Source organism: Xylona heveae (genome assembly GCF_001619985.1).
Source record: "Xylona heveae TC161 unplaced genomic scaffold L228scaffold_2, whole genome shotgun sequence".
In the NCBI taxonomy this organism is placed as follows: Eukaryota; Fungi; Ascomycota; class Xylonomycetes; order Xylonales; family Xylonaceae; genus Xylona; species Xylona heveae.
In genome coordinates this window covers 1,524,571-1,551,525 of record NW_017264194.1, presented here as the reverse complement: position 1 = coordinate 1,551,525, position 26,955 = coordinate 1,524,571, and the positions used below count along the sequence as shown (strand labels likewise).

Here is a 26,955-nt window from a genome sequence, read left to right as displayed (position 1 = left end):
TTAGGACCGGTTCCTACGCCTTTCAGATTTCCGCATTTGGAGCTTGAGCACCCTCAGCCAAACTTGAACACACTGCATCAGCACTCGATCAACTTCTAGATCCATTGGACGTCGAATCTCATTTCCATCGCCAGCCGAGGACCCTTGTCCGAGCCTTGTACATGCCCTCGAATTCCCAACTGATATTTTGCTATTAGCGGCCCACGACTCGCCCAACCTTTAAGACCTGTCTGCAATCCGTGATCTCATGAGACGCGAACTTTGCTCCTCGTCAACCTCATCCGGTCTTTCTCTGCTGGTGGCGCCTGTCTTCCCATCTACGTCTTTTTTGGAGCGAGCTCAAGTCATTACCGCTGTCTCGACATCGCCAACATCTGGTGGCTGGCCCACGGTTGACGGAAGTGGGGTTGCGAGAGCGAGAGCCTCTGATCTCCATTAATGACCGGGCCTCAAACCCTTGAGGATATGGGGACAAGCTCCTCTGCTGCCACCGAACCCCGGACGGCTTCTTCCACGCCCTCGTCGTCGTTGGCCATGAGGCAGGACCTCGATCAAACACTGCAAACCTCACAGAACTCGACAAATCAACCTTCTCAGAATGCCATGTTCATGGAGCTTCCAAAACCACCCTCCTCGGCCGAAGCATCGCTTGCGGCCTTGCAATATTTGCCTGTCCCTGTCATCGTCCTCTCATCGCTCAAGACTGTGCTGGTCGCGAATGACGCGTTGGGGACCCTGCTCGGCCTTGATTTGACAGCAACGCCACATCAGGATGTGTCAAGCGAGGGAACAAGTAGCGGCATGTCCATGATAGAAGCGCTCAGGGGCCAAACATTGTCCCAGTTGGGAATCGATATGCTTCAGGATGGCCAGCCAGTATGGATCGATTGGGAGGTACGGATATACTATTTATTCCATGAATTTTCCTTCCCCCTCCCCAATTACGTGAAATATGATATGCTAAGCAAAGGAATGATTTAGCGATTTTTTGACACATTGGCATCCGATATCGAGCGGAAATCTTCTGCCAGCGACGTCCCCCCCAGGCCTCTGCTAGCCTCTGATCGCAGTCGTGATGGCAGTTTGGGATCATCTTCAAGAAATGACTCCCGCTTGCCTGGTTCCGCGGCCACTGGCAAAGCTAATGCCGAGCTGGGCGCGTCCAACTCGCGAGCGGTCGTTCATGATAGCGTGGTCCAGGTGGTTGTTTCACCCCGTCAACGCGAAATATCGAGCGGCCCTCCACGCCAGACTCGTTGGGTCAATGTAACGGATAGCCAGGTCCAGGCGACCATGGTCATCTCCATGTGGAAGATGGACGATCAACAATATTACACCTTGACGTTTACCAGCCCCGAATTATCTCCCAAGTCTAATCCTCCGCCGTTATCAAGAACTGTGTCGCGAGTTGCCGCCAATGATCTCACGTCTCCCGCGCTCTCCTCCAGCCCCGGTTCGTCGAATCCCTCGCCCACAGCCGGGCCAGGAATTGTGGGCTCCCCTTCAGCCTTGTCTGCATCCTCGCCATCACTCCCTCTACTACACCAGCCCGCACATCCCGGATCAGCCTCTGCCCCTTCGGCTTTGCAGAAGATTACGCGCATGAAGGATGCCATTCTCAGTAAGCATTGTCGGCGCCTTGAACCTTGTGCTTGGCTAATTGCTTGTCTCAGATTCCATGGAAATCCCGGTCTTTGCCATGTGGAAAGACCAAAGTCTAACCATTCCAAATCGAGCTGGGAGTGAACTGCTCTCCCGGGATGTTGATCCGCTCTCTGCCGACGGTTATGATTTTACCTCTCGATTAAAGATATACACTGAGGATTTCAAAGAGACGATTCCACCGGAAGAATACCCATTAATTAAAGCAACAACAACAAGAAAGCCGGTCAAGAACTTTCGTGGCGGTACCATTGACCCGAAAACTGGCTTGCACACACGATGGGACTGTAGTGCTGAGCCAATCTTTGACGAACGGACAAATGAATTCCTTGCGGCAGTCCTGTGGATGCGCGATGTGACGGAGGTAAGCTAAACGGATCACTGCCCCGAGACTTATCATGCCATTCAGCGTCGATGGTTGATACTTATTGTTGCACTCTAGTACACCGATCAAATAGCAGCCCAGGCGGAAGAGATAGACCAGCAATTTCAGGTCATTTGCGATACCATGCCTCAGATGGTTCGTTCTTCCATTTCTCTTCCCTCCCTTGCATTTGGAGGGGCACATTCTGACAGTGATTCGTCTCCTCAGCTCTGGACTACCGGGCGGGATGGCAAACACGAATACTTTTCGCAGCGGTGGTACGATTACACGGGCCTCACGGAAGCGGAATCCATGAGGGTTTCCGGATGGACGGTTCGTTCAATGCCAAGGATTTTCAACGTTGAGAACCTGGATGCTGATTTTCCAGTTCTTGCAGAAGGCTTTTCATCCTGACGACGTGCCCATGGCTTTGGAAAAATGGGAGCAGTCGTTGCGTACCGGTGAGGCTTACGACATAGAATACCGATGCAGGCGACGCGATGGCGAGTGGCGTTGGATGTTGGGCCGGGCCGTGCCTTTGAAGGATCGCCGGACTGGAAATATTCTCAAGTGGTTCGGAACCTGCACCGACATACATGAAGTCGCGCAAGGTGAGACGGCTGTCAAGAGCTTTTTGTGTCCCTCATCTCACTGACCCATTTTTGCAACAGCGCGTACCGAAGCACGCCAAACACGAGAGCAACTTCTCAACGTTATCTCGCATTCCAAGGTTACCTTGTGGGCTGTCAACCGAAACCGCGACCTTGTTCTTCAGGAAGGGAAATTAATGTGGGATGATTTGAACGGAGTTGGCACACCTAAATATTTGGGCCAAAGACTCTATGACCTCCTCGATCAACATTATGGAGCGTCCGGCCTCCTGATTTACCGGACACCAATTGAGAACATTTTCAGCGGAAAGAGCAAAGAGGAGGTCTCTGAACACCGCCTTGCTGGTAGTGGCCGTTGGTTCCGTACCCGCTTTGTGGCTGTCCAATCTCAAAAATCAACGAGTGCTCCCGGAAGCGAGGAACGGAAGGATGGCGTGGTGGAGGAGGTCATTGGAGTCAGCATGGATGTAACAGAGCTGAAGAATCGTGAGGCAGACTTGCATACGCAGGAGAGCGAGAACACTCGGTATGATGTGCTGCCGTGTCCTATGGTCTACCATTGTTGTTCACTAACTTTTGAGATATAGACTTGTAGCCAAGGAAGCAGCTGCCAAAGAGGCGAGCCGACTTAAAAGTCAGTTCCTCGCAAACGTACGTATTGAATAAGACCTTGTCATTGCCTGATTTTAGGTGCTAAGTGCCTCTTCTAGATGTCTCACGAGATCCGCACTCCTATTGCAGGCGTCATCGGAATGTGCGAGCTTTTGCTTGATACGGGCCTCGATCGAGAACAGCGGGAATGTGCTGAGAACATAGCTCGGTCCGCGAATGGCCTATTGACTGTCATCAATGACATTTTGGACTTTTCAAAGGTCGAATCCGGACGACTGGATATCGAGGAAGTTCAGTTCAGCCCCGCTGTCGTGATTCACGACGTTAACCGCATGCTCAAGTTCGCTGCCGAAAGAAAAGGGCTTGCTTTCAAAAGCAATTATCGTGTCAGAAACGACCTTAAACTTATGGGTGATCCAGGCCGTGTTCGCCAAATCATTACCAATTTGCTGACAAACAGCATCAAATTCACCTCTGAGGGAAGCGTGACGCTCGCTGTAACCAGCGATAAGGAAGACGACAATACGATACAGCTTAGATTCGTTGTTGAAGATACAGGAATAGGGATCGAAGAGGAGGTGCGAAAGAAGCTTTTCCAACCGTTCAGTCAGGCCGACAGCTCCACAGCAAGGCGTTTCGGAGGGACTGGATTAGGCCTCACTATTTGCAAGAATGTGAGTTCAAAAAAAAAAAAAAAACTTTGGCAAAATTCACCACACACAGCATTGACTTTTCTGCAGCTTGTGAACTTGATGCGTGGCGATATTACCCTCGAGTCTGCTCTTGGTAGTGGTACGAGAGCCTCATTTTGGATCCCTTTTAACAAGCCCTCGTTTCAGGGCGAAGAATCACCGCTCGCGGACATTGGAACTCTTCCGGACTGGCTTCAACCCGAGCTATCGCTCTCTTGTGAAAGTTCAGACCCTGACATTACCCGAGATCCCGGGACTCCGCCTCAGAGCCCACTCAAAGACACACAACATAGACCACCCGGGGCGCAGCACGCTCACGTTCCAGGCGCCGTCCAGCCTGGACAACTCCCAACAAGTATCGACGCCGTGCTCTCTGAAGCAGAGCGGAAAAATTTCCATATTCTTGTGGTGGAAGACAATGCAATCAACCAGCAAATCGCATTGAAAACAATCAAGAAGCTGAAATTTTCGGCAAGCGCCGTGTGGAACGGTAAGCAGGCGCTCGATTACGTATCGCAGGAACCCACCCCGCAGCACCCCAGACCGGATATAATTCTCATGGACGTCCAAATGCCCATCCTAGATGGTTACCGTGCAACACACCTTCTTCGACGGCACGCACCCTACATGGACATTCCAGCTCTTCTGCGCGTTCCGGTGGTTGCAATGACAGCATCCGCCATTCAAGGCGACAAAGAAAAGTGCCAAAAAGCTGGCATGGATGATTACATGGCTAAGCCCGTGAAAGGCAAAACCCTTGAACGGATGTTGGTCAAGTGGATTCACGAGACGAAAAATAAAGGGTGGACCCACGAAAAGGCCGGTCTACCATCGTCGAAACACGATGCGGAGTGTGGCCAGAACGATGAAGAACAGTCTAGCCCTGAAGGAAGCCCTGATCGGAGCAGTCAGCTTGAACCGGAGGCGCGAGATGCTCAGGGTTCTCCGCTAAACCTCTCGAGACAGTCGTCAGAGACGAGAAATCGGGAAATCGCCCAGGAAGCACAGATGCCTGGACCAGAAACCGAAAATGAGCGAGGATTGAGAAGAGCCGCAGCGGAAGAGAAGGCGAGCTCGTTGCGGGATGACAAGCTTCTTGATGCGAGTGGCTCTCGCTCGATGAACGAAAACCCAAGGACCGGAGGAAGTCCTCTTTCGACGCCACTCACGGTAGAAAATGTGACAAGGTTATCCGATGACCAACAGCAGCAAAACCTTGGTCAGGGCTTAGCAGCCCAAATTCCACAGTCTCAAAACTCCTCTCTGGCGGTGAACGGGATTCCACTCTCTGCTCCACCATCCAAAGTAAAGACTTCAACCGTTGCAAATTCTGATCGACCCCCGGATCCGCCCCCTCCAATCAGAACAGAAAGCAATGAAAGCGACAAAACTCTGACGAACAAGGATAGAAGAGCCGAATCTGACCCGATAAAGGCTTCGCAAAAGTCCTCTATGGAGAGTGGCAGTAAGTCTGGTCGGTGACGCCCATTGTTGCTCGATCTGCTTCTATAAATTCGGGATTTCAACCGCTAGATCAGTTCTGATCTGACGATTTATGATCCTCATCCTCACGCCATCAGTCTCTTCGGCCTCAGTACTGCATATGAAGCGAGTAAAATGTGTTGTCTTATTTGGGCTGGTTTATGGGCTACCTTGCATTGCGCATAAATTTTCTCTGTATGACCGTGCGGCATATATCCACTGTGGTTTCCTTTGATGGTAGTTGTCATCACGAAGAAGTCCTATTCATTTCTACCTCGCAGTATTTTCTGCAATCATTTGGATCATTTAACGATCGACTTTCGCATCGTTGCTTTTATTCAACAATGCATGATACTCTACATGCATAGCTCATCGACCATGATGAGCATTCCGGCGTGCCATTCTATTTTATGCTGGCACTGTCGCAAAGAAAAGTGCTCAGACGCAAATTCTACTCTTAATTTCACGATTATTATCATATGTACAGCAAAAGGAACAAGGAAACGGGAAATAACACACTGCAAGCTTGGGTCTGTTTTTATGTGTTTTACTTATATACATGGGCCATTTATAGGTGTTTTGGTTTTCTGTTTCCAGCAAATTCTTCGGTCTTTTTCCCTTGTTCTTTTGGAGTATGGTCACACGTTGGTGTCTTGTCCGGATTGGACCTTGTGTGGGAATTTACTTTTGAAGTTTTGGAATAAAAGCGGAGCGTCTTTTGTTTTTCTTCCCTTCAATCATGGCATCTACACTTCGCGGGCCTCTGTTGTTTTATCAGTTAATCCATTTGGGGGGTTTTATTTGCATGTGTCGGAGCACTCATGGAAGCTTGTCTCTCCTCTTGGCATTCTCCTAGTATCTCCTTTTGAGCACATTCAAGCACTCCTCTTATCGTTTACTTTTGTTACTTCAATCTTAGTCCTTGACACGAGATATGACACGACTGAATACACACTGCAATATAAAGGGATTCAAATCACGTTTTCGACTTGCACTTGTGCTGTGTTGGGGTTCCCTTCGACGCTCTTGAATGAAACAGGTAAGGAAAGACTTTTAACAAGTTGTTTGAGGACCCAAAAAAGCTAATTGCCATCTTCTTAGGATACGATAATCATATATCTTCCACCTTTGCTAGATGTCCTACCCTTGCTCAACTCATCAGAGAATCCAAGCTGCTTTGTAGCACAACTAAGGCAGCATCGGTGCAGTATCATAGTATTATATGCCTTGATGCAGGCAAACAGTTGTGCTGTAGGGTCTCCTTTGGTCTGCATGATAACTAAATATGGTCTGCGCCGTCTATCACCGATCGCTATCCCATGAACAGGAAGCGTAAAGACTCGACCAGGCATGTCTGAGACAACAAGAGGCGTGTTAGGGTCATGCCTGCAAGGAAGAGACCTGCGGACTCGCAGAGATGCATCGATGGCATTGTAAACATTTAGTGGCACGTCCTCTCCAGAAATGCGCGCTGTGACGCAAAGTCTAAGATAGTCAGGGAACTCGAGACTTGTGACAAGTACACTCTGGGGTACATCAACGCTTGACGGAACAATCACCTCTCGCTTCTTAAGCAGCCGCTCCTTTGAGGCTCGGTTGAGAGTCATTTCGGCCAACATACTCCTGTAGAGATGGCCGTTGGAGATTATATATCCGTCAGCAAGTATCCAAAGAGGGCGCGTTGTTGGAACACAAAGTTCTAGGGAGTAAAGAGTTGAGGGGAAAAGGATACTGCCGTTGCGTTGAGAGGCGAGTATGAGCTGGCTTGAGCCATAGTCTTCTGGAGCTGTTCTTCCACTCCGGTATAGGGGATGTCCGGGCACTCTCTTCGAAGTCGCTACCAGAAATGATGTTGCGGGTGCAAAGTCTGAAGGTGCCGCAGAAAGAATATCACATTGGCTGACACAAGCATTGTCTCTTGCATCAATAAACAGACTGTACAAACCGGCATTAACGCAGCGACCAAGAGTATACCAAAAGTACCCAATAGGGCAATCAATGAATGCTTCCTCTTCCTCTCGATCAGCGCCGCTTTTCATATATGCCCAAACCTCGATCAAATCGCAGTATAAAGCGCAATCATGTGTGCATACGCATTTGACATGAGAGACAGTAGCAGCTTGCAATGCAGTGTTGATTAGTGCTGAGAATGCATCATCCGGATCTTTGTATTCTGTTTTCACTAGTGAGATGTTGAGGATCTCGTTACACCTTTTCAACATCAAGTCCTCTGGGAATTGACCGAGAAGGCTCATCAGAGGATTGAATGGAGAGCCAGGAAAAGGATGACCAAAATCGAATTTTTTCTGGAAAAGTTCTCCCGTTGAGTTACTTAGAGCAGGAAACGTTAATAGTAGCTGCCCAATTGCTTTCAATAGTTCTGTGCCGCAGGATACTCCAATCTGGCACAGGTTCAGTTGGAGCGTTGCGCTTAACCAACCTCGCCAGTGAAAGGACATATTCTCGCATGAATCCGGTAGAAAAAAAAAGTGATTTCTAAAAGGCAATTCAATGCCTTGCAGTCTTCCTGGGCGCCCTAAGATAGTCTCAAACGAAATACACAAAGGCTGATTTGGATGGTCGGTAGTGATGTCTACTATAACGGACTTGCGGGGTCCTTCAAGTATGACCCTTCTCTCGACTGTAATCAAGCTCTCCTCTGGAAACATCATCGCGACCAGACCCGCTATGTATCCCATGCATTTGGTGCCCTTGAGCCGCACGATAGTCTCCTCGGAGCGAAGGGCTTGTGAAATTGAGCTGAGCACCTCGGCGATGGCATCGTTAGATATAATCTCCAAAAGATCGACGGGGGCAGGCTTCTTGAGAAGTTCATAAGCTTGAAATATTCGATGTACCTGGGAGGCAAGCAGATTGCCAAATCCCAAGCAAGACATTTTTTCTTTGAGCAAGCTGCCTGCCTGGTCAAGCTGTTTTGGACTTGCAAGGACACTTGTCGCTGGTAGAAGCTTCCGCGACAGTAGCAGAAGTACTAAGCCCCCGCTGCTGTAAAAAATCGAGAATATGCCCAAGCACAACAATGCTGCTGCTTGACCACCAGCAGTATTGGCCATGAGCGATGCTGCATCGTTCTTCCTCCAGCCTACGGCGAGAGATAGACGGTCGAGCCGAACTGAGGAGCAGCGCTGAAGACAGTCGGGGGTTTTTGCTGCATACGGGCCGCTAATGAGGAAAAGACTGCCGATTGCTTCCATCTGCGTCAACGCCACCGGCGTAACATTATCGGCAGATATGATCGCGAGCAGATCTTGGACAGCGGACAGACTTTTCAGCGATAGATTTCCGACGTCGAATTGCGTACTGAGACTATATCGATGCCGTTAACTTTCCAAATATCAGGAGAAAGAGGACCATGACAAATTTGCAGAATATGAATCCTTGCGACTGCCACTAGGACTACCGCTGAAGATCAAACGTGGCAGTATCGTCAGGCTTCAAAGAAAAAAAAAAGGAGAGAAATACCTGTTCGAATTACCATTAGTCGCCATACTTGCTAACTTGCTTCTTCTTTTTTTTTTTTTTTTTTGTGTATATAGTGACGCTGGGTGCAAATTACTCACAACGCCTCGACCTGGAAGGAGACTGGAACTCCATTGGGATGTAAGGTTCCATTTTATATCAATTGCGAGTGTTGCTCAGCCTGGTGCTCAGCCTCGCGGTGACCCTTGCCCTGTGAGGCTATTGCAATTCCTGCAGGTTTCGTGAGTTGCGAGTATATATACATGTAGACGGACAGTCGTTGATACCGAAAGGCAGTCACAAAATGCTACATTGCTACTTACAGAGATGTCTCAGATACCTACCTCTTACGATGCACCTACGATACAGATGAACATACAGACTGTCATGTTGATTTTTCACAGGGTCCCAAGATATATAAATAACTTCTCAAGCCCCTTTTGGAAATTAAAATTTTTATATCTTCCCCTATTCAAGTTATTGGCCCTCTTTCGTTGGGCTTCGGATTAAACTTATATATATACCGGATGGGAAAAATTAAAGAAACGGCACAAAGCCTGGTACAAAATAAAGGATTAAATCATGACCTCTCTAATTAATATAAAAGTAACTCGACATCCCATTCAGCCTTATGGCTCAATGTAAAACCGAATTACCTTATAAGCAGTTTGTCCACAACTACATATCTCAAGTGAGCAATTCACCCCGAGTCGTTGTCGTTCCGCCAAGGCGCTAAAAGACAGCATAGCTGTCGCTCTGTACACCAGACACACTAACGGGACGAATTTCCATTTTTGGTTAAAAACTAGAGAGAATAGCGTCGTTCGTCAACTATTCCGTGAGCTAAAGTATGATATTCCACGTACAGTTATGACCTTATGACGCCCACAGTTTCCCCCCCAGGTTTTTTGTGTGTTAAATGTTCCGAGGAGAAGACTTCAACCCGCAGGTGGCAGAGTATATATATAAGAGACGCTGCAACCTACGTTCCTACGTCCAAATGGCTATTGCGGGGACTTCAATGTCTGAATTGTCGCGCGTGTATGGGTGTTTAAAATGAATAGGCCGGTAGAGCGCCAAGCCTCAGCATCTCACGACCATGAGCTGGAACTTGAGCAAGTCCCGGCGTCTTCATCTTCTGGAGGTATAGATGCGGCGCCCTGTCCGGGGAGGGTTCATTCGCAGAGGCAAGAGACGCAGAATGAGGTGCCCCGGGAAGAACGAATTTCGAGGCTGCAAGAGACGAGATTGCAAGAGAGGCCGGATGCGATAGAAGAAAATATTCAGAGAACGCGAGAAACGCCCGGGACCATAGATGAAAACAATGTGATCCCGGGATTTGAGTCCGAGCGAGCGCGAATCGAGCGGCTGGGCAGAGAAAGACCGCCGCAGTTTCATTCTCTGTTGGCGGAAATTGGGTTTTGTTTTTCAATCTCCATGTCCCAGGTTTTGGCTGTAAGTTTCTCTTTCATTTACAGATATCACCAATATTTTATTCTATCTGGACTCTTGAAGAAGAAAATAAAAGAAAAATAAATAAATAAATCGATGACAAAAAAACCAAGAAGAAGAAGAAGAAGAAGAAGAGGAAGAAGAAGAGAAAAAAAGAGGACTTAATAAATCCAATGCTGACCGCCGCAGGAATACTTCGTGTCCGGCTTCAACGTCGTGCTCCCCAGCATAGTGACCAAACTCAACATCCCGTCCGAATCATCCACATGGCCCGCCAGCGCCTTCTCGCTCGTCATTTCCTCTTTCCTTTTAGGCTTTGGGCGGCTCGCAGACATGCACGGCGGATACCCGGCCTACGTCCTCGGGTTTGCCTGGATGACCGTGTGGTCCGTGATCGCGGGCTTCTCGCAGAACGCGCTCATGTTGAACTTCTGCCGGGCGCTGCAGGGACTCGGCCCCGCATCTTTTCTCGTGTCCGGCTTGATGCTCCTGGGCAGCATCTACCGGCCGGGCCCGCGCAAGAACGTCGTGTTTAGCATCTACGGCGCCTGCGCGCCCCTCGGCTTCTTCGCGGGCATTTTCTTCGCCGGCCTCTGCGGCCAGTACCTCACCTGGCGGTGGTATTTCTGGATCGGCGCCTGCCTCTGCGCCATCACGACCGTCGCTGCGTACTTTGCCATCCCGTCGGACGTGGCCGAGCGGCGCGCCCTCGGCATCAAAATGGACTGGTACGGCGCCATCTTGATCTTTGCCGGTCTCGTTCTCGTCGTGTTTGCCATTACGGACAGCTCCCATGCCCCCCGTGGCTGGGCGACGCCGTATATTTTTGTCACGTTTGTCGTGGGCGCCCTACTGCTCGCCGTCGCCGTCTATGTGGAGGGTTGGGTCGCAGAGCATCCCCTCGTCCCGCCGGATCTGTTTAGGATCCCGTATATGAAGCCGCTTGCCGTGACGCTGTTTCTCATGTATGGCTGCTTGGGCGTCTATTTGTTTTATGCTACGTTTTAGTAAGTCCCTTTTATATATTTTTTTGTCGTTTTTTCATCTCTCTTCACCTTCCTTTTTTTTTCCCCATCTCTCACTTGTAGTTTACATTTTTCGCCCTGTTGTTGTTGTTTTTTTTCTTTTCCCCCCCGTCCTTTTTTGAGATTTCTCTCACACATTCACACATTCATACATTCACACATCTAACAACCACAGCATGGAAACCATCATGGGCGCAACCCCGCTCCAAGTCGTCGCCTGGTGCGTCCCCATGGCTCTCGGCGGCTGCATCATCTCCACCGTCGGCGGCTTCTTCCTGCACCTCGTCCCGGGCACTATCTTGATCATCGTCGCCGGCATCGCCTGGACCATTGCCCCGCTGCTCTTTGCCATCGCGCCCGCCCCGCACGCGAATTACTGGGCCTACGTTTTCCCTTCCATGATCTGCGCCACCCTCGCAGTCGACATTACCTATAGCGTCACGAATATCTTCATTAGCACCAACATGCCCAAAAAGAGACAGGGCCTCGCCGGCGCCTTCATCAATAGCGTCTTGTATCTCGGTATTTCGTTTCTCCTGGGTTTTGCCGATATTACTGCCGCCCAGACTTCTTCTTCTTCCTCTTCTTCGTCCTCTGTCTCCTCGAGTGACTCGTCGTCGGCGGCAAAAACCGGGACCGTTTCCGCGGGCGAGACAAAGGCGTACAAGTCGGTGTTCTGGTTCGAAATGGCATGCGCCGCCACGGCGCTCGTTGTGGCGATTGCGTTTGTGCGCATCACGGAGGCGAAAAGCGATATGACGTTTGATGAAAAGGAGGCCGAGAAGCACGCGGAGAAGGATGTGACGGCTGTAGATGCAGGTGCAATGCAGGAGCAGAGGCGTCGCGTCATACTTCAACTGGAGTAGCGGTAGAAGAAGAAAAGTAAAATACCCTGTGTGTAGAATTGTTTGTATAAATTTTGGGGGCGGAGGGAGCATAAAGTAGTGTACATTAGTGCATATATCTCCCACTCTAACCCTTTATATCATAGAAACGGCCAGTCATTCTGGGCGGTGGATTGAAACCAGCCTGAATATGGACGGTCTGGAGGATACCTTAGCGTGATTTTTATATAGACATAGGTTGTACGGAATTGGTATCGCGAGGGCATGACTAGTAATATGACTATATTGTTCTGCTGCTTTCACCCGTTCATAGTAGTTCTTGGAAGCTCAAACTATTGACAGGCACCAAAGCTTTTCGTTTCTAAGCGCAATTAATCTCCAGCATATTCATCTCAGTATATACTCCCTATTATGCTTTTGTCTTCATCTTCGAGTTCCTGTAGAGTCTTGAACGTTGCCTTGTTGCCGTCAGGCGTTGCGTTGGCTGGAGGATTGCTGTCGTGATGTAGGGTATCAGAATTAGTACTCGAGTTGCTGCCACCATCATTAAAACTATGGGCATGATGAGATGGATGCTGATTGAAATGTGCATGCCCTGAATTGCCAGTATACTGCTCGGCGATATGATCGCCCAATGCATCAGCCTGGGCACCTGGGTCCATTCCGGACAACTGCATGCGGCGGCGGAGGTCCTCGATCTCGACAGGGGAGGATGCAGAGGACGAGCGCGCGAGGGAAGTCGCGCCGGTGGTAGGATCAGTGGCACGGGTTATTGGCCCTTTTGGCCGATGGTGGCTGGCTTGTCGAGAAAGGTCGGCATTCGGTACAGAGGAGGGCGCAAGTCTGGAAGAATCTTCGCTTATTCTGTCTGCCGAGTGTAAAGGTGCAGACTGAGGTGCCCTTGACTTGTCGTAGGTATGGTGGTGAGGGTGGTCGCCATCGTCCCCCGAGTCGGCTTCTGCGTCGGAGATGAACGGCTCGGGGCTCGAGACACCAGAGCGGGAGCCGCCAAAGTCTCGACCAGTGGCTAGGACGGCGACGCGCGGAGAAGCAGAGGAGAAACGGCCTTCTGGAAAGAGCGGCGATGACGGGGAGTGCGTCGACGAAGAATGTGTAGTTCCTGGGAGGGCATGGCCTTCCGGAGTCTTATATTTGTCGGTTGACAGAGATAATGGTGAAAATTGCTGACTTGCAGATGATTGCGGAGCACTCGTAGAGTTGCGAGGGAAGCTCATAGTTTTAGATGTTATATGGGATTGAGACTGCATCGTGTGCGGCTGGGATGATGGCGAATGCAAGGCACTGCTTGCTCCCTCTATTTCCTCGGGTGATAGCACATGTGCCGGTCCACCAAGAGCAGCTGCATCGGATTTCTCTGCTGCAGGCTGTGCTGCCGCTTGCTTTTCCGCCTGCTTTTCCGCCTGCGCATCTGTTTCAGTCTGCGTCTGCGCGTCCGATGTCGAGCGCATCAAGAGAGATTGGCGTCTTTGCGACTTGGATGTGCGGGGTGTATGATCACAGCCACTGATGCAACCGCCCCATTTGTGGGGCAGGATGGCGGGAATGTCTGATGCGCTGTTGGTTTTGCCGTCGACATCTGCTCGAAGTTCGGACCAGGTCCGTAATTTATTTTGCAATATGTATTTTCCTGCCTCATTCTTTTTCATTATGATAAACTCGCAGTGCTCAATGTTTCGTAGATCCTCAAAATACTCCACACTCCAGTGATACCTGTGAGGAGGAATGAGTAAAATATTATACCAGAAAAGTCAATAGGAAGAAAGAGATGTGGTGAGAGCAGCGAGGTGGGGAGACGCATTTCCAAATTCTTGTGAGTTGAACAAACAAAATTGTCAAAACATCAAATAATAACACATTTCAAACGTACCACTTCATGAGAAAGACCCGCGTCATTAAGCCGTGTGTGACTAGAACATACACACTTGCACAATCGTCTTCGCCAAACTGGCGCCAGAGACTTTCATTGAACCCGCTGATCCGGTCATAGGCATCTGCCGCTGATTCGCCATTAGGAATACGATAAAAGAAATGTCCGTACTCTGCTCTTTCCTGCCACATGCGTTCCATTTCTGCCGAACAAGGTTGAAAGTTGCCAAAGTCCTGCTCTCTCAGACGTGGCTCCTCATATACCTTGATGCTATGTCTGCGAAATGGAGATGGAGCAGGGTCATCAGACGTCAGAGAAGTTAGAATTCCTTTCCGTTTGGTCAGTATTTTGATCGATTTATATCAGGTAAAGATATCGGAAAGATCAAACTACCTTCTGTTGTCTCCCTCGTTCTCCGATATGGACTAGTGAAAAATTGGATTTTATCATCGGGTCTCAACATGGAACGAAGCCTTCTGCCGGCTTCAAGGGCCTGCCAAAAACGAGCAATCAGTCTTCGAAAGGGTCATCAAGATGCCATTCAAAAGATCTAACCTGCTGGTGGCCATCTGGTGTAAGTTTCACCCTATGATCTGGCACTGTCTGATGGATTCCCCTATTTTCTGCATTAAATGTCAGTTATGCTTTGCAAGAACAATACCCAAATAATAGCAGACAATTAGAGCTGCACGTGACGTATAATGTGGTAAGATACAGGAAAAACAGACTCTGCATCTCGAAGAGGCGAGGATCAATGAGCAAAGAAGAAAAACAGTCAACATTAATTGCAACATACTATTTCCTTCGGACTGAGCGTGGCGAACAAGGATAATCAACTGGACCCCGTGGTCAGCAATCAGGGCACTTATAAGAAGCCATTCAAGACTCACCCGTGGCCTTGCCATGTTGAACCGACCTCTCCTTAAGACCAAATATCGGATTTGAAATGTCCCTGTCCTAGGATTCTGGACTGATCCACAATCATGTATTATTGCTGGCTACTGAAGGCTTTTGAGCGAATCAGAACCTGGAAAATAAGGCTGACGAAATGTTGCCAATCGATAACTAGACCCCAAGCTCAGTAGGGTGAGGCACAGCGCCAGTGGCAAGAGAGGAATAAGAATAGCTGAGGAAATGACCGATTCAGCTACAATAAATAACAGTCCCCTGTTCCCTATGCGGGATCCAAGTAATCACTATGCTGCCGGCAACAGATGATGAAACCCACTTTGATGCTTTGTATTGTCGAGCTCCGCAATCGTTCCATGTTGCCGGATATGTTGGAGAACTGCGTCAGTGGTCTGTAATGGTCATCGTATCGAAATTCCGCTCACAGTTGTCCGTCAGTTCTTCATATGACGGCAACAGACGTGACATTAGAAAACGCAAAGACCGCTTACACCCTCATTTTGCTTTTTCCTTTCGAGAATTTACGCTACCAGACCTATAGGAAGTGGCCCACTTTCTTTAATCACGCGTTTTCGTCGCTTGTTTTATTCTCTCTGCAGATAATCTCTCCTTGGCAGCTAGATACAGCTCCACCCATGTCCGAACCAATTCCAGAGTCCGTTCCCACCTCGGCGGATCCGCGCTCAAAGCGGCCTACCAAGCGCCGAGTCATGACACCTTCGAGTGCGCAGGCCTCATCTGTAGAAGCACTATTTGCCAAGCCAGATCGTGAGATCACCGTTCCCGGTGGACCAAAGCCGAAAACCCTTGCGCCTCCGCCAGAGATTGTTGCCAACGTGCAAGGATCAAGTGCTGGTGCCGGCTCAGGTGAATTCCACGTGTATAAAGCAAGCCGGCGAAGAGAATACGAGCGTCTCCGAATGATGGATGATGAAGTTAAACGTGAGAAGGGAAACGAAGACTTTGAAAGACAGCGAGAGGAGATGAAAGCCAAGGACGACGCAAAGACGAGCAAAAACAAGGCGCGGAGAGAAAAGCAAAAGGCTAGAAAAACAAAGGGTAAAACGGAACCAGCGAAGGGTTCGGATTCATCTGCTCGGGCAAAGGCGAATGGTGTGTCTGGTTTGCCAGCAGCTGAGACAATTACAGCGGAGTCACCTGCCTCTGGGGCCCACCTCGCGTCGACATCAGACAACCCAAATCCCGAGGAGATAGGCATTATCATTCATGACGATGACTGAAAAGCCGCACGCGGTTTGAGCGAAAGGAGCTATCCGCGGTTGCTATTGTTGGATGATTCCCACTGGTTAATTGCATTCATATGGCGTTTGGGCTCAGGCATGAGTACGGGAGGCAAAAGCAAGTAAATTTAAGTTTATTCCGAATGGATCTATATTTTCGGGATACCCGAAGGTGCTTCTCCCTTTGCATACATCTCAGCATATCAAAATCCAAATCCGTTGGTGATCTACCGTGAATCCTACAATTCAAACTCTTTCTTTCCGAATGTCCAAGCTCAATAACGTCTCATAATCGCATATACCCAGCTACTGAACGTTGCCCCAGACACAATTTCAATGAGCAAAGAATGGCATCATTTACAAGAATTTGACTTTAATTTCCCTTCAATTTTCCCCGAAAAATGCAATGCTAGAGTGTTTGGATCATCTAGAGGGAACATGCGCAAGTGATACAAATGAGAATGCTGCTTTTGTACATAATGAGTTGGTCTACTCCTCGGCGCCTCCTCCCATGTTACCTCCAGCCTGTTTAGCCGATTTGGCCGCACAAATGTCGTCGACTCGGAGGAGTAAGCAAGCAGACTGTAAGCTGTTAGTGGAATAGATTCTCCAAAAAAGTTTTGGCGTACATACCTCAATAGCGGTCTTGATGCTCTGTGATTTCACAGCCTCGGGTTCCCATACGCCATACTCCTTCATATCCACCAACGCACCCTTGTCGCCGTCCAAACCCCAGGTGTGAGCACCTTCTGCGTGCTTCGCTCGGAGTTGGGTGAGAACTCTGACAGGACTGCCTCCAGCATTCTGAATCAGAGTACGAGGAATGACCTCCATTGCATCCGCAACAGCCTTGTACGGCCACTGCTGCACACCTTCAATCCCCTTCGCCATCTGTGCCAATCGCACTGAAACAGCCATTTCAGTCGCACCACCACCGGGCGATAGGCGGGGGTGGAATATCACGTTGCGAGCGACGAACATGGCGTCTTGCAAGTTCCGTTCAATTTCATTCAAAATGTCCTTCGACGGTCCTCTGAGCAAAATGGTGCAGGCTTTCGGCTCCCGACACTTTGTGATAAAAGTAAAGTATTCATCGCCAATCTTTTCTATCTCAAAGAGGCCGCAGTTTGTACCGACGTCAGACTCCTGGATGTCATCGACACGATTCACAATGGTTGCGCCAGTGGCACGGGCAATACGGTTGTTGTCAGTCTTGCGAACCCGACGGAGCGCGGTGATATTGGCCTTCATCAAGAAATGCTGAGCGAGATCTATTGCTGAGTTAGCAAAAGGCAGTTACTTTTTTTTTTGGAGAATACTTACCAGAGACTCCTTTTTCCGTGATGACCAAATCAGGTTTCAATGCTAGAATAGCATCGGTCATGCGCTTGACCTGCTCTTCCTCGATCTGCAGTATCCGGTTCCAGTCATCCTCCTTGGTAATTTCAATGTTTGTTTGCGACTCTCCCTTCTTGTACTCCAGTGGGCAATCCAAGAGGACGATCCTGGGATTCTCTATGCGTCTCCTCATCTTGGGATGCGTGATATCTTTGTTGAGCATGACACCATCCAAGACTCTGCTCTCCTCTATCTCCCCGCCAGGAATCTTCTCAACACGAGCGTAACGCTTGAGATCGACTTCTCTTTTGCCACCACCGGCCTCCAAGGAAACTGTCCGCACTGCCTTCAGAGCCAAACTGCACATCAATTCCGACCACCTCGAGACGAATTTTGTTCCGATGGAAGATGAGATGATCGAATACATGGCCTTGTCGTCGTTAATGTCGACCGGCAGAGAAACTTCTTCGATGATTGCGAGAGCGTCTGAGAGGGCCCGCTTAAAGGCGGAGATGATAACCACAGGGTGAATGTTTCGTTCAAGCTGCGGAAGGGCTTGTGCAAGGATCTCTCCAGCTAATACATCATTAGAACACTCCTGTATTCCTTGCAGTGCTTGAATCCTTACCCAAGATGATAACCGTAGTGGTGCCATCGCCGACTTCTTCATCCTGCGTTCTGCTCAACTCGATCATACTCTTGGCAGCAGGGTGCGCAACCTCTATCTCTCGCAGGATGGCGTGACCGTCGTTGGTCAGAACGATGCCTCCCATGGGATCGAGAAGCATCTTAAGCATAGCCTTAGGGCCTAGACAGGATCGGATTACATCTGCCACGCTGTGGAAATGAGATAAATGGTACTCGGAATTATGCGGTAGAGGGCTACTCACGTCTTAGCAGCGGTGATGTTCGACAACTGAGCCTTTCGGCCAGTTTGTCTTTCCCCCGTCTGGGTGTCTATCATAGGTGTTAGTAATAGCAAATGATAGACGTTTCTGCTTCTATGAAACTTCTGCAACACATACTCATAACCACTACCGGAGCCTGCATTGTGACGGTGCAGTTGGTGAAATTTTAGATGTGTAGAAAAGGGATTGCCCGGCCTCAAGAGCCAAGGCGAGAGAACTTGAAAATGAGAATAGAATCAATTCAACGGGACCTTTCCGAAGCTCTTCGAAACAAGTCGGTGTCACTGTTGGCGGTCTACGTCTTGCGAGAGTCGCGTCGCGGTAATTTTCCATTAACTTCCCTAAGCTCAATTCCTACAGTAGGCTAGCGAACATTCTGACTAAGCAAACCACATGCACGTTTATGCCAACGACCATGGCAATCGTGACTATTGTTTTGACCAAAGCCGTTGAACGTCCATCCTCCGAAGGTTGATCTCATTGGCTTGCTCCATGTGTGAATAAATTGGTTGAATCATATCATATCAAAAGAACTATCTTTGATTTTTTTTTCCGGGTTGAAGCCTTATTTTATTCTTCTGGATGTAATGAGAATCCTTCGATATCGCTCCTGCTCAAATGAAGCCCAAGTCGGAAACCTCGATACGATTAGCATTCGGAGAGCAGCATCCTTGGGTGATTCTTCTTTCATTACTGCCCAATAATCTCAAACAGATCTCGATATGTCATCTTGGAAGACACTCAGCCCCGTACATCAGACTATTCTGAAGCTCCTAGAAGATTGTGCGGGTGCTATATGTCGAGTCCGGATCCTGAGTCTGCATCTTTAAATTGCAAGGATGTATCATGATGCTGCAATTGCTGCTCTTGGTCAACACCCACTGGGTTGTTTCCTGCCAACCTTTCTTTCTTATTGAGCACGCGTTCGAGATAGGCTTTGCCGGCGGCCCCATGTTTGGTGACCACTTCCAAAGGTCGTCGAAAACGGGCCCTAACGGTAGATTGGTTGCGACGCGGAATCTTGCTAGGGCGCGGAATGAACGCCAAATCTACACGCTGACTGTTATCAGGCCGGTCCTCCCTGGATGTTAGTGCTCCGTTCGAATCTGGGGTCGCCTTCTGAAGCATCTCGGCCTTGCTGTGAGCCATTGGGACGATGTTCGATTCTGCGGTTCTTTCAAGACTAGGGCGCCTGCTCTCAGATCTGATAGAACCTTTCACAGAACTAGAAGTTTCCGCAATTTCAAACATATCATTCCTTTGAGTCCAATCTCTCCAAAGTTTAATCGGGGAGTCGAGGTCGCGTCGTCCGTTACTTTGCTCGGCTTTCGAACCGCTATGCCTGTGAGCTGAGCCGTTCTTCTTGACTTCAGCATTATCCTTGGCCTTTTGAATTGCATGAGCGTCTCTCATCAGCGTAGATTTGCCGGCAAGAGCTTCAGAATGGCAAACTTTCTCCGAGGCGCTGGCTATATCTTTCTTAGAGGATGAAAAGGTATTCATTGATGGAGTATCTGAATCTCCTCCGAAGCCAGCTAGCCCTTGGTCATCCCCATCTTTGCTTACAGGTCCGACGCTGGTGTCTTGCTTTTTCAGGCTGCTGCGCTCACCCCCAATGAGCCCATCAATTTTGGCAGACGCTCGCCAGCGCCCACTTTGAAGTATTCTTCCTGGGTAGCCATCAACCAAAGAGTCGCGATCATCCTCAACAACAGTTTCCGGGTCTGAAATTTCCTTGTCAGTCCAAATTCGCCGGTCCCACACAGGAAGGTCTGCTTACTAGGCTCCCCAGAAGAGGCGGGAGGATTCACCAGTCTGATCGTTTTGGTTCCGTTCTGTGATAGCTCTGAACTTTCAGAAGAAACCCTAGGAACATGTTCATGAATACCCATGTCAGCCAGAGGCAGTGTTTCCACAATTTCTTGCTGTTCTGGCTGGGTGGGGTTTGTAGCCGCCTCAGACGAGTTTCTGGTCAAAAGAGCACGGAGCTTATCACGAAGCTTCCACTGCCGCTGCTTCTTTGAGCGCCGCATATTGACCTTATTTCCTTTTGCTATGCTTTGCAGCACACTCGAATACGTTAGATTGTCTAGAGGATGCGGTGGCTGTAGATTCAGTGGTCGCAAGTGTTTGTTTCAGTGACCAAAAGTTGTGAGGACGCGAGATGATGCTTCGACAGTGAATGGGAGTGAGTACATTCTCGGGATGTCTGCAGTTCCAAGGACCAAAACCATAACAAGCTCTGCGTTTTCGTCCCAGTATAAGTATTCAGAGAAGCCTGCGGTTTATGCGTTCACTTTGCAAAGTCTTCACCTGATTCATGCCCCTCTTGCCTCAATGACGACCAATTGTGTTGGTGTATCCATCACATATACGTTGCACTTCTTATTTATACTTAAACTCTCCAATCGCCTGACCATCCTAGCCATCCAGTGCATACCTATACGATTTATGAAGCCCTGGAGACCACTTAACTCCATACGCAGAGTGCTTGCTTCATGCCTTTAAGTATCTGACCGGAATATCTTCTGAATATCAGTGTTTTCCTCTTCAAATGTGATCTTTCTCCCTTTTGCAAAGCCTGCAGGCTTAGCGTACGTGCGTTACCTAGAATGTTTGTTGTTCAACAAACCTTGCATTGCAATAGCAACAAGCTTGACATTTGCTTTTCTCTTTGAACAAAGCCCTTGATTGAAGGACTGGTGCAAAACTGGTTTCATATTGAACTCGCCATCATATTTTGGTATGACTGATCGAATTCGGTTGCGCCTTGGAAGCCTAGAGGTTTTCTGTTTCATTGTCGTCATATGTAAAGCATACGCCTCATGATACATTTAGAAAGCTGTCAGGCTCATCTTGATAGCCAGGGCTCCTGAGCTGTTACAACGGTATGCACTGGTCGTACAGGGTTCAGCCCGGAAACATCACGAATGCCGATTGAGCAGGCGAAACGAAGAGATTGCCCTGTATAAGTCTCACAATTTTTCTTCTCCATTTGGTGATATCCGGCAATACGACTGACCAATGATTCAAGTGGGCTACTCGGGTTGGTAGAATGAACCTCATGGAGTATAGACCTAGTTACACTTTTTTGCAGTCTACGAGCAATCGAATCTTACAAAATTCGACAGGAATCTAGAAAGGAATGCATGATCGATAGTTAAGTGCTATATGCCTCGAGCACAATTCCAAGGAAAGAAATAACACGCGCTGCTATTGTGGCTAGTCAGCGTTTCGCCACGAACCACCAATTCCAAATACAATAGGTCTGGACGCCACTAGGTGTTGAGATTCGGCGTCCGAACTTCGATTCCGACTGCAAAACCATTGCTCCATCGAACCTTTCCATGTCATGGAGGCATAATCAATACCCTCCTCTATTTTCTTCCAATTAGATGGGCATTGGATCACGCAGTTTACACCTGATGCAAGAAGTATATCGAGCGCTTCGCAAACCAGGTGAGGGGGCCTGCTGCTTGGGGTATAAATTTTTCGATACGGGAGACAGGCGCAACTCCAATCTCCTGTAGATCAGGACACACTCTTTGAGCTAAGATGCCCTACGCTCCCTTACTTGCTTCTCTCTGATGGATCATTTTGACCGCTGTCGTGGGAATAATGGGGGCCGAAGCACTGGATGAATAACCGTGCGACATGCGCCGGTACAAGTATGCTGCAACTAACCTCCTTGGTGTCGGACTAGAACATGCTGATTCTCACTTGTGCCCTACACTAAGCGGAATGACAGTTAAGAGGGGAGGAAGATTGGGTTATGGGGTGACAATGTGAGCTGAGTGGAGGTAAGAAGACACACATCCAGCGACGGCCTTATCGCAGAGGACAGCCAGTATTAGCGGCTCAAATATCGATCACAAGCTTTCACCACCACAATCTTCAAAGTCTTAAAGAACCGAGGAAGAGGGATTTTTGGAGATTTTTTCGGAGAGTAACCAATCGTGTCCGAATAAAAGTCGGTCCGGACCGTCCGACACCCAATGAACCATTTGACATGAGCACCTCAACAGCATGTTTGGTACAATAGGGGCCCGGGCAGAACATGGAAGATACGAGCACGCTGAAATGGAAGGAGTTCGCAAAGAACAGGGAAGCTCAGCCGCACATCATAATTTGACGAGACCTGATATGGAATGACTAGCCGTTCGGCGTAGTGGAGAAAATCGATCTACGGCTTCAAAAAGCTTCTGGCAGTTGTGGAGTGAGGACTGCGCAAGGTCTCGGAGGAGAGTGCCTGATAGAGTCGCCTTCAGGGAACCCTTCCGGTAAAGATAACTTGATCTCATCACTGTAAGCCAACACTAACGGTGATTATGACAGCGACAGGTACACATTATTGGATGAGCGGGGCCCCAGCAGCGAAAGACCCACGACTAATTGCCATTAGGCTCTCTCCATCGCCTGGCCACAGATGGACCTTATCAGCAGCAACCAGTATTTCTTGCTTCGCGCGCATGCCTCCTAGAGTCTAGTGCCTCAGCTATCAAACCATGCGAGATTGGTGAAATCTCTAACCAAAGCACCGAACGGCTGGATCAACTCTACAAGGGTTTGCTTGCACCGACCCGTGTTTTTCATTTACATTGAGTTTTTGATGACCGCCGTGTCCCGTCACTTCGTCCATGTTTCGTTCTCGAATGGAGCCGGACCCCGAAGAATTTTGGGAGCAGCACGGATGCGCTCTTTTTCGCCTCCTTAATATCGGGAGGGCCGCGGACGGAGGAACTGATCCCTATCCACCTGCTTTAATCGACAAAGTTCCCCATAAGCCAAAAACGTCATTGGTCGATACCCCGCGGACCCCCATCCTGGAGACTTTTTGCTTTGCCGCATTCTACTATGTATCGACGCGGACCCGTTTCTTTTGCTCTGCTAGACTAAAACCTCATTCGTCAATTCGTTGTTGATATCCATTATGAGTTGCGCGTCTGTGCTAGACTCCCAGTCTTCGACCGCTTAAACCTGGGTCGCCTCAGGATGCTTGGTCTTTATCTGTAGGCATAGGCAACGGCCCTTGCCCAACGTCTAGCCTGAAAGGCACCATCTGTCGCGTGGTGCTACTTATCCGTGACGTGCACCAGCGGCGTCGGCTTGTTAGACCCTGGCGCCCCTCCAGCGGACTTCTGATTTTACAGAAACGCCTCCCGTCGGGGTTTGCCCACTTGTGCCTGAAGGAAGGTGTATCTGAAAAGCAGTTTTTAGCTCTGGGTGCTCTCAAATGCTCTCAATTGGACTAGAAGTCCAGGCCCTGTGAAAGCCACGCGGAAACGTCCCAAGAAAGTGCCCCACACATGCTGTGCCAATCCTGTCAATAGTCCAACTATATGTATCAAAGACCCGTTCGAAGTAAGAGAACTTCACCATGTCAGAGAACGTGCTGAACATGTCTGCGGCATCTGAGTCGGATGCCTTTCAGGCTCTGATATCCGGCTATGCTTCATCATCAACTCAACTCCCAATTGGAAGATCCGTTTGGTGGGACGAAGCAAGAGTGGAGGCTACTGTCACAAAGGATTTTGTCATCTCGGCGCTCCGAGCGGATGAAAAGGAAATGCTGCATCGGCCACTGGCATTCGGGGATGGATTGACTGATGATACCTACCTCGACTGGATTCTGGAAAAGGCCAAAATATTCTTTTTGATTTTGCTCGACATTGGAGTTCCCGATCAGATTTTTGGTATTGTGGACGACGCCTGGGATGATGATGATCTACCAATTCCATATGAAGCGGTCGAGCGTTTAGAGCTATCCTGGTCAAAGAACGAAACTTTGGATAGGAAGTTCTTCCACAGACAATACAATTATCTTCTACGCCAGATTCGGCAAGGCATCCACATTGACTATACAGCAGAAGAGGTTGTACCGGTGCAGCCATTGAGCAAGCGTTCGGCAATAGCCAATGCTCAAGGTTCAGAACGCGTCTGCCTCGCTGGCTGTGGGAGCACGCTCTATAGTCGCAGGAAACTGCCCCTAGATGATCTCTCCAGCAAGAACCCACCTGAGCGGGAATTCGCCTACGACGTGGAAACGCTCAAAACTCTGGAGCACGAGCATATCACCCCGGTTTGGGCATCCTATACGCTTGAAGGGTACGGCTACATATTGACAACGCACTTGAGTTCTCAAACACTCAAGCAGTTTGTCCAAAGCCCAGCTCCTCAGTTCAAAGCCTTATCCAAACAAAAACGGAGAGAGACATTGCTTGACTGGCTACATTGCCTTGCAAGTACCTTGACCTTTCTTCATGGCAAAGGCTATCATCACGGCGATGTCCGTCCGTCTAATATTTCCGTGGACTCGACGAATAAACTAGTCCTTTGCGACGTCGAGGCTCTAACGACGCTTCAAATGGACAAACACGACAACGACTTGGAAGCCTATGAATATGGAGCGCCGGAGCGCTGGGTGAAAGTTGCAACCGCCCAGGGCGCACTTCCTCTTCGGCACAGGCCAGGAGGGCGCCTTCACCGGACAGGGTCGTCAAGTTCGAAAAGCACGACACCGTCAAACCACAGCTCTTGGTCCTTCCATAGCAATCACGGTGAAAAATCGCAGCCACAACTTTTCATGGCACCTTGCGAAACGCCGTTTGACCCCTTCAAGGCAGACATTTTCTCATTAGGTTGTACCTTTTTGGAGATAATTGGACTTTTGCTGAAGCGCAAGCACAGCGCATTCTCAGCGCACCGAGCTGCGAAAAACCGGACTGCTGGGAGAGGCGGCGCGCCCGCAGACGCATCGTTCCACGCAAACCTCGGGCAGGTCAACACATGGATTGATGGGCTGGAATCAGAAGGTGCGAAAAAGAACGACTCGCTCTTCTATGGAATCCGTCCAATTCTTGTTTTGATACGGTGGATGCTCTCACGCGAGCCGACGCAGAGGCCGTCGGCTACGCTCGTGGAAACAACCTTGTACAATATATTAACAGTCACATCTCGAATGACTGAATTGCATTGCCCTCATTCAGATGAAAATGACTTGGAGAGTATTCGAGACAGTGTCGCTATGAGGAGCTCTATTCCTTCCGAGATTGAGTCGCTGAAATCAACACTGGCCGGAATTAAGTTTCATGCTTTGCCAGTCTCGTGAGATTCTAAAGGTCCCAATGCAAGGAAAACAAGCTCATCTGGCAGAAGATCTCGGAGATATACGAATTCCAAAGATCTCGCTTCACGTATCCCCATGTTGACAGGTGGACGCGTAGGGGTACCGAATCCGGGCAGTTCACTTCACCACAGGGGTTTCCCCGCTGTCCAGGTCCATGCGAATTTTATTTCCAACCACATTTCTCAAGGCATCCCAAATTACCGCAAGCGACCTCATCATGTTCCCACTATTCCGATGGAAAGCCACACGAGATCTGTAACGTGTTGGAGCCTGATGGAAGTGGGGTTTCCCCCCATTTTCGCGATTCCTACGTGGTGTTTCGATCCCATTTTACCTCCTGCATTCCTCGCCATGACACGGCGCAAAATAAAAGCCTTCAAGGCCTCGCTGTTCGCTGTCCATTTCAAGACCATATAAACAAGGACATTAACTCACGACTATTCCATCTCGCGCCTTAGTCAGCTTACGGATTAAGCACTCCAATCATTCGATTTCTAGGGGGGAAAAAATGGCGACTGACGACAGAGATGTGTCTGTCCTGGAGAACCTCCTTCCAGAAGAACCAGATCAAAACGACGAGAAAGTAGGCCACAACACTCAAATCTCCAGTCTTGCCTTGTCGCCGTCGTCGTCGCCGTTGCGTCTGAGGTCGTTTCTCCCGTCCGCATATCTCCTCAAATGTCTTCTCTTCATCACAATCGCATCGGTCGTCTTGCTCGTTGTTGCGATTCCGCGAGAATGTCAAGCAAAAGCGCCAGTCGGCTGGATAGACATTGCCCCAGACTCTGACGCCACGATATTCGACAGTTGATCATCTCTCAGCTTCCCTCTCGACCAACTTTATAAATAGCCGAACCCTCTGTCGTTTTCGACGCTTCCGACGGCCTCCCTAGGAGACCGTCTCCCACCATGCCACCATACAAGAGTCATCTGCTATATACCAGCTCATATTGTCCACTTCTCATCAAAGGACTCACCACATTGTGCATACATGCATCCATCCATGGGCGATTAGGACCATTACCACTATATCTTCAAAGATCTCGTCTTTGAAAACTTTTGTCACTCCGGCATATATCTCTTTCTCATTATCCGGCAACTCATCCCGCAATTTCTTCAAGGGACACTCTTGTCCAATTCTTCTTCAACCCTCTCCTTCCTTTTATTTTATTTTATTTTCTTTTCTTTTCTTTTTCCAGGGATTCTCATTTTTCAAACAACCTCCTTATTTCTCCACCCACAAAAGCTTACTTGTAACCATGCCTATATTACCTACATTACCTATATATTCACGAACCTCACCTGTTTCTTTCTTTCTTT

The 26,955-nt window shown here is 49.0% G+C and overlaps 9 protein-coding genes across 9 annotated transcripts; 5 read left to right on the top strand and 4 right to left on the bottom strand.

Annotated features, from left to right (window-relative positions):
• The first annotated feature begins 145 nt into the window (after nucleotides 1-145).
• L228DRAFT_66202 (hypothetical protein) lies at nucleotides 146-5,540 on the top strand. Its single transcript, XM_018336810.1, has 10 exons — nucleotides 146-894; nucleotides 982-1,621; nucleotides 1,674-2,026; nucleotides 2,105-2,182; nucleotides 2,255-2,359; nucleotides 2,424-2,637; nucleotides 2,698-3,163; nucleotides 3,225-3,288; nucleotides 3,348-3,923; nucleotides 3,990-5,540. Exons 1-10 carry the CDS (start codon nucleotides 439-441, stop codon nucleotides 5,421-5,423), a joined length of 4,386 nt encoding a protein of 1,461 aa, XP_018190859.1. The 5' UTR covers nucleotides 146-438; the 3' UTR covers nucleotides 5,424-5,540.
• A 496-nt stretch (nucleotides 5,541-6,036) lies between these two features.
• L228DRAFT_244107 (hypothetical protein) lies at nucleotides 6,037-8,970 on the bottom strand. Its single transcript, XM_018331841.1, has 2 exons — nucleotides 8,907-8,970; nucleotides 6,037-8,750 (listed from the first exon to the last, which is right to left on the bottom strand). The coding sequence occupies exons 1-2, from the start codon at nucleotides 8,930-8,932 to the stop codon at nucleotides 6,521-6,523; spliced, it is 2,256 nt and encodes a 751-aa protein (XP_018190858.1). The 5' UTR covers nucleotides 8,933-8,970; the 3' UTR covers nucleotides 6,037-6,520.
• An 823-nt stretch (nucleotides 8,971-9,793) lies between these two features.
• Nucleotides 9,794-12,518, top strand: L228DRAFT_244103 (MFS general substrate transporter). The gene is made up of 3 exons (XM_018331840.1): nucleotides 9,794-10,358; nucleotides 10,545-11,362; nucleotides 11,556-12,518. The coding sequence occupies exons 1-3, from the start codon at nucleotides 9,960-9,962 to the stop codon at nucleotides 12,244-12,246; spliced, it is 1,908 nt and encodes a 635-aa protein (XP_018190857.1). The 5' UTR covers nucleotides 9,794-9,959; the 3' UTR covers nucleotides 12,247-12,518.
• On the bottom strand, nucleotides 12,439-15,342 carry L228DRAFT_244102 (phosphoglycerate mutase-like protein). The gene is made up of 6 exons (XM_018331839.1): nucleotides 15,004-15,342; nucleotides 14,910-14,949; nucleotides 14,669-14,736; nucleotides 14,507-14,606; nucleotides 14,114-14,441; nucleotides 12,439-13,956 (listed from the first exon to the last, which is right to left on the bottom strand). Exons 1-6 carry the CDS (start codon nucleotides 15,016-15,018, stop codon nucleotides 12,618-12,620), a joined length of 1,890 nt encoding a protein of 629 aa, XP_018190856.1. The 5' UTR covers nucleotides 15,019-15,342; the 3' UTR covers nucleotides 12,439-12,617.
• Nucleotides 15,322-16,594, top strand: L228DRAFT_244101 (DUF1168-domain-containing protein; the record flags this gene model as incomplete). The annotated part of the gene is made up of 1 exon (XM_018331838.1): nucleotides 15,322-16,594. A coding segment is annotated over exon 1 (602 nt), but the record flags the coding sequence as incomplete, so codon positions are not given.
• L228DRAFT_244100 (chaperonin complex component, TCP-1 gamma subunit) lies at nucleotides 16,401-18,828 on the bottom strand. The gene is made up of 6 exons (XM_018331837.1): nucleotides 18,627-18,828; nucleotides 18,492-18,558; nucleotides 18,230-18,438; nucleotides 17,587-18,177; nucleotides 16,897-17,534; nucleotides 16,401-16,845 (listed from the first exon to the last, which is right to left on the bottom strand). The coding sequence occupies exons 1-6, from the start codon at nucleotides 18,649-18,651 to the stop codon at nucleotides 16,753-16,755; spliced, it is 1,623 nt and encodes a 540-aa protein (XP_018190854.1). The 5' UTR covers nucleotides 18,652-18,828; the 3' UTR covers nucleotides 16,401-16,752.
• A 473-nt stretch (nucleotides 18,829-19,301) lies between these two features.
• Nucleotides 19,302-21,029, bottom strand: L228DRAFT_280549 (hypothetical protein; the record flags this gene model as incomplete). Its single annotated transcript, XM_018335795.1, has 2 exons — nucleotides 20,290-21,029; nucleotides 19,302-20,233 (listed from the first exon to the last, which is right to left on the bottom strand). Exons 1-2 carry the CDS (start codon nucleotides 20,540-20,542, stop codon nucleotides 19,302-19,304), a joined length of 1,185 nt encoding a protein of 394 aa, XP_018190853.1. The 5' UTR covers nucleotides 20,543-21,029.
• A 2,857-nt stretch (nucleotides 21,030-23,886) lies between these two features.
• Nucleotides 23,887-25,617, top strand: L228DRAFT_265772 (hypothetical protein; the record flags this gene model as incomplete). The annotated part of the gene is made up of 1 exon (XM_018334764.1): nucleotides 23,887-25,617. The coding sequence occupies one exon, from the start codon at nucleotides 23,887-23,889 to the stop codon at nucleotides 25,615-25,617; it is 1,731 nt and encodes a 576-aa protein (XP_018190852.1).
• Nucleotides 25,618-26,143: 526 nt separating this feature from the next.
• L228DRAFT_265771 (hypothetical protein) lies at nucleotides 26,144-26,446 on the top strand (the record flags this gene model as incomplete). The annotated part of the gene is made up of 1 exon (XM_018334763.1): nucleotides 26,144-26,446. One exon carries the CDS (start codon nucleotides 26,144-26,146, stop codon nucleotides 26,444-26,446), a length of 303 nt encoding a protein of 100 aa, XP_018190851.1.
• Between the last annotated feature and the right edge of the window lie 509 nt (nucleotides 26,447-26,955).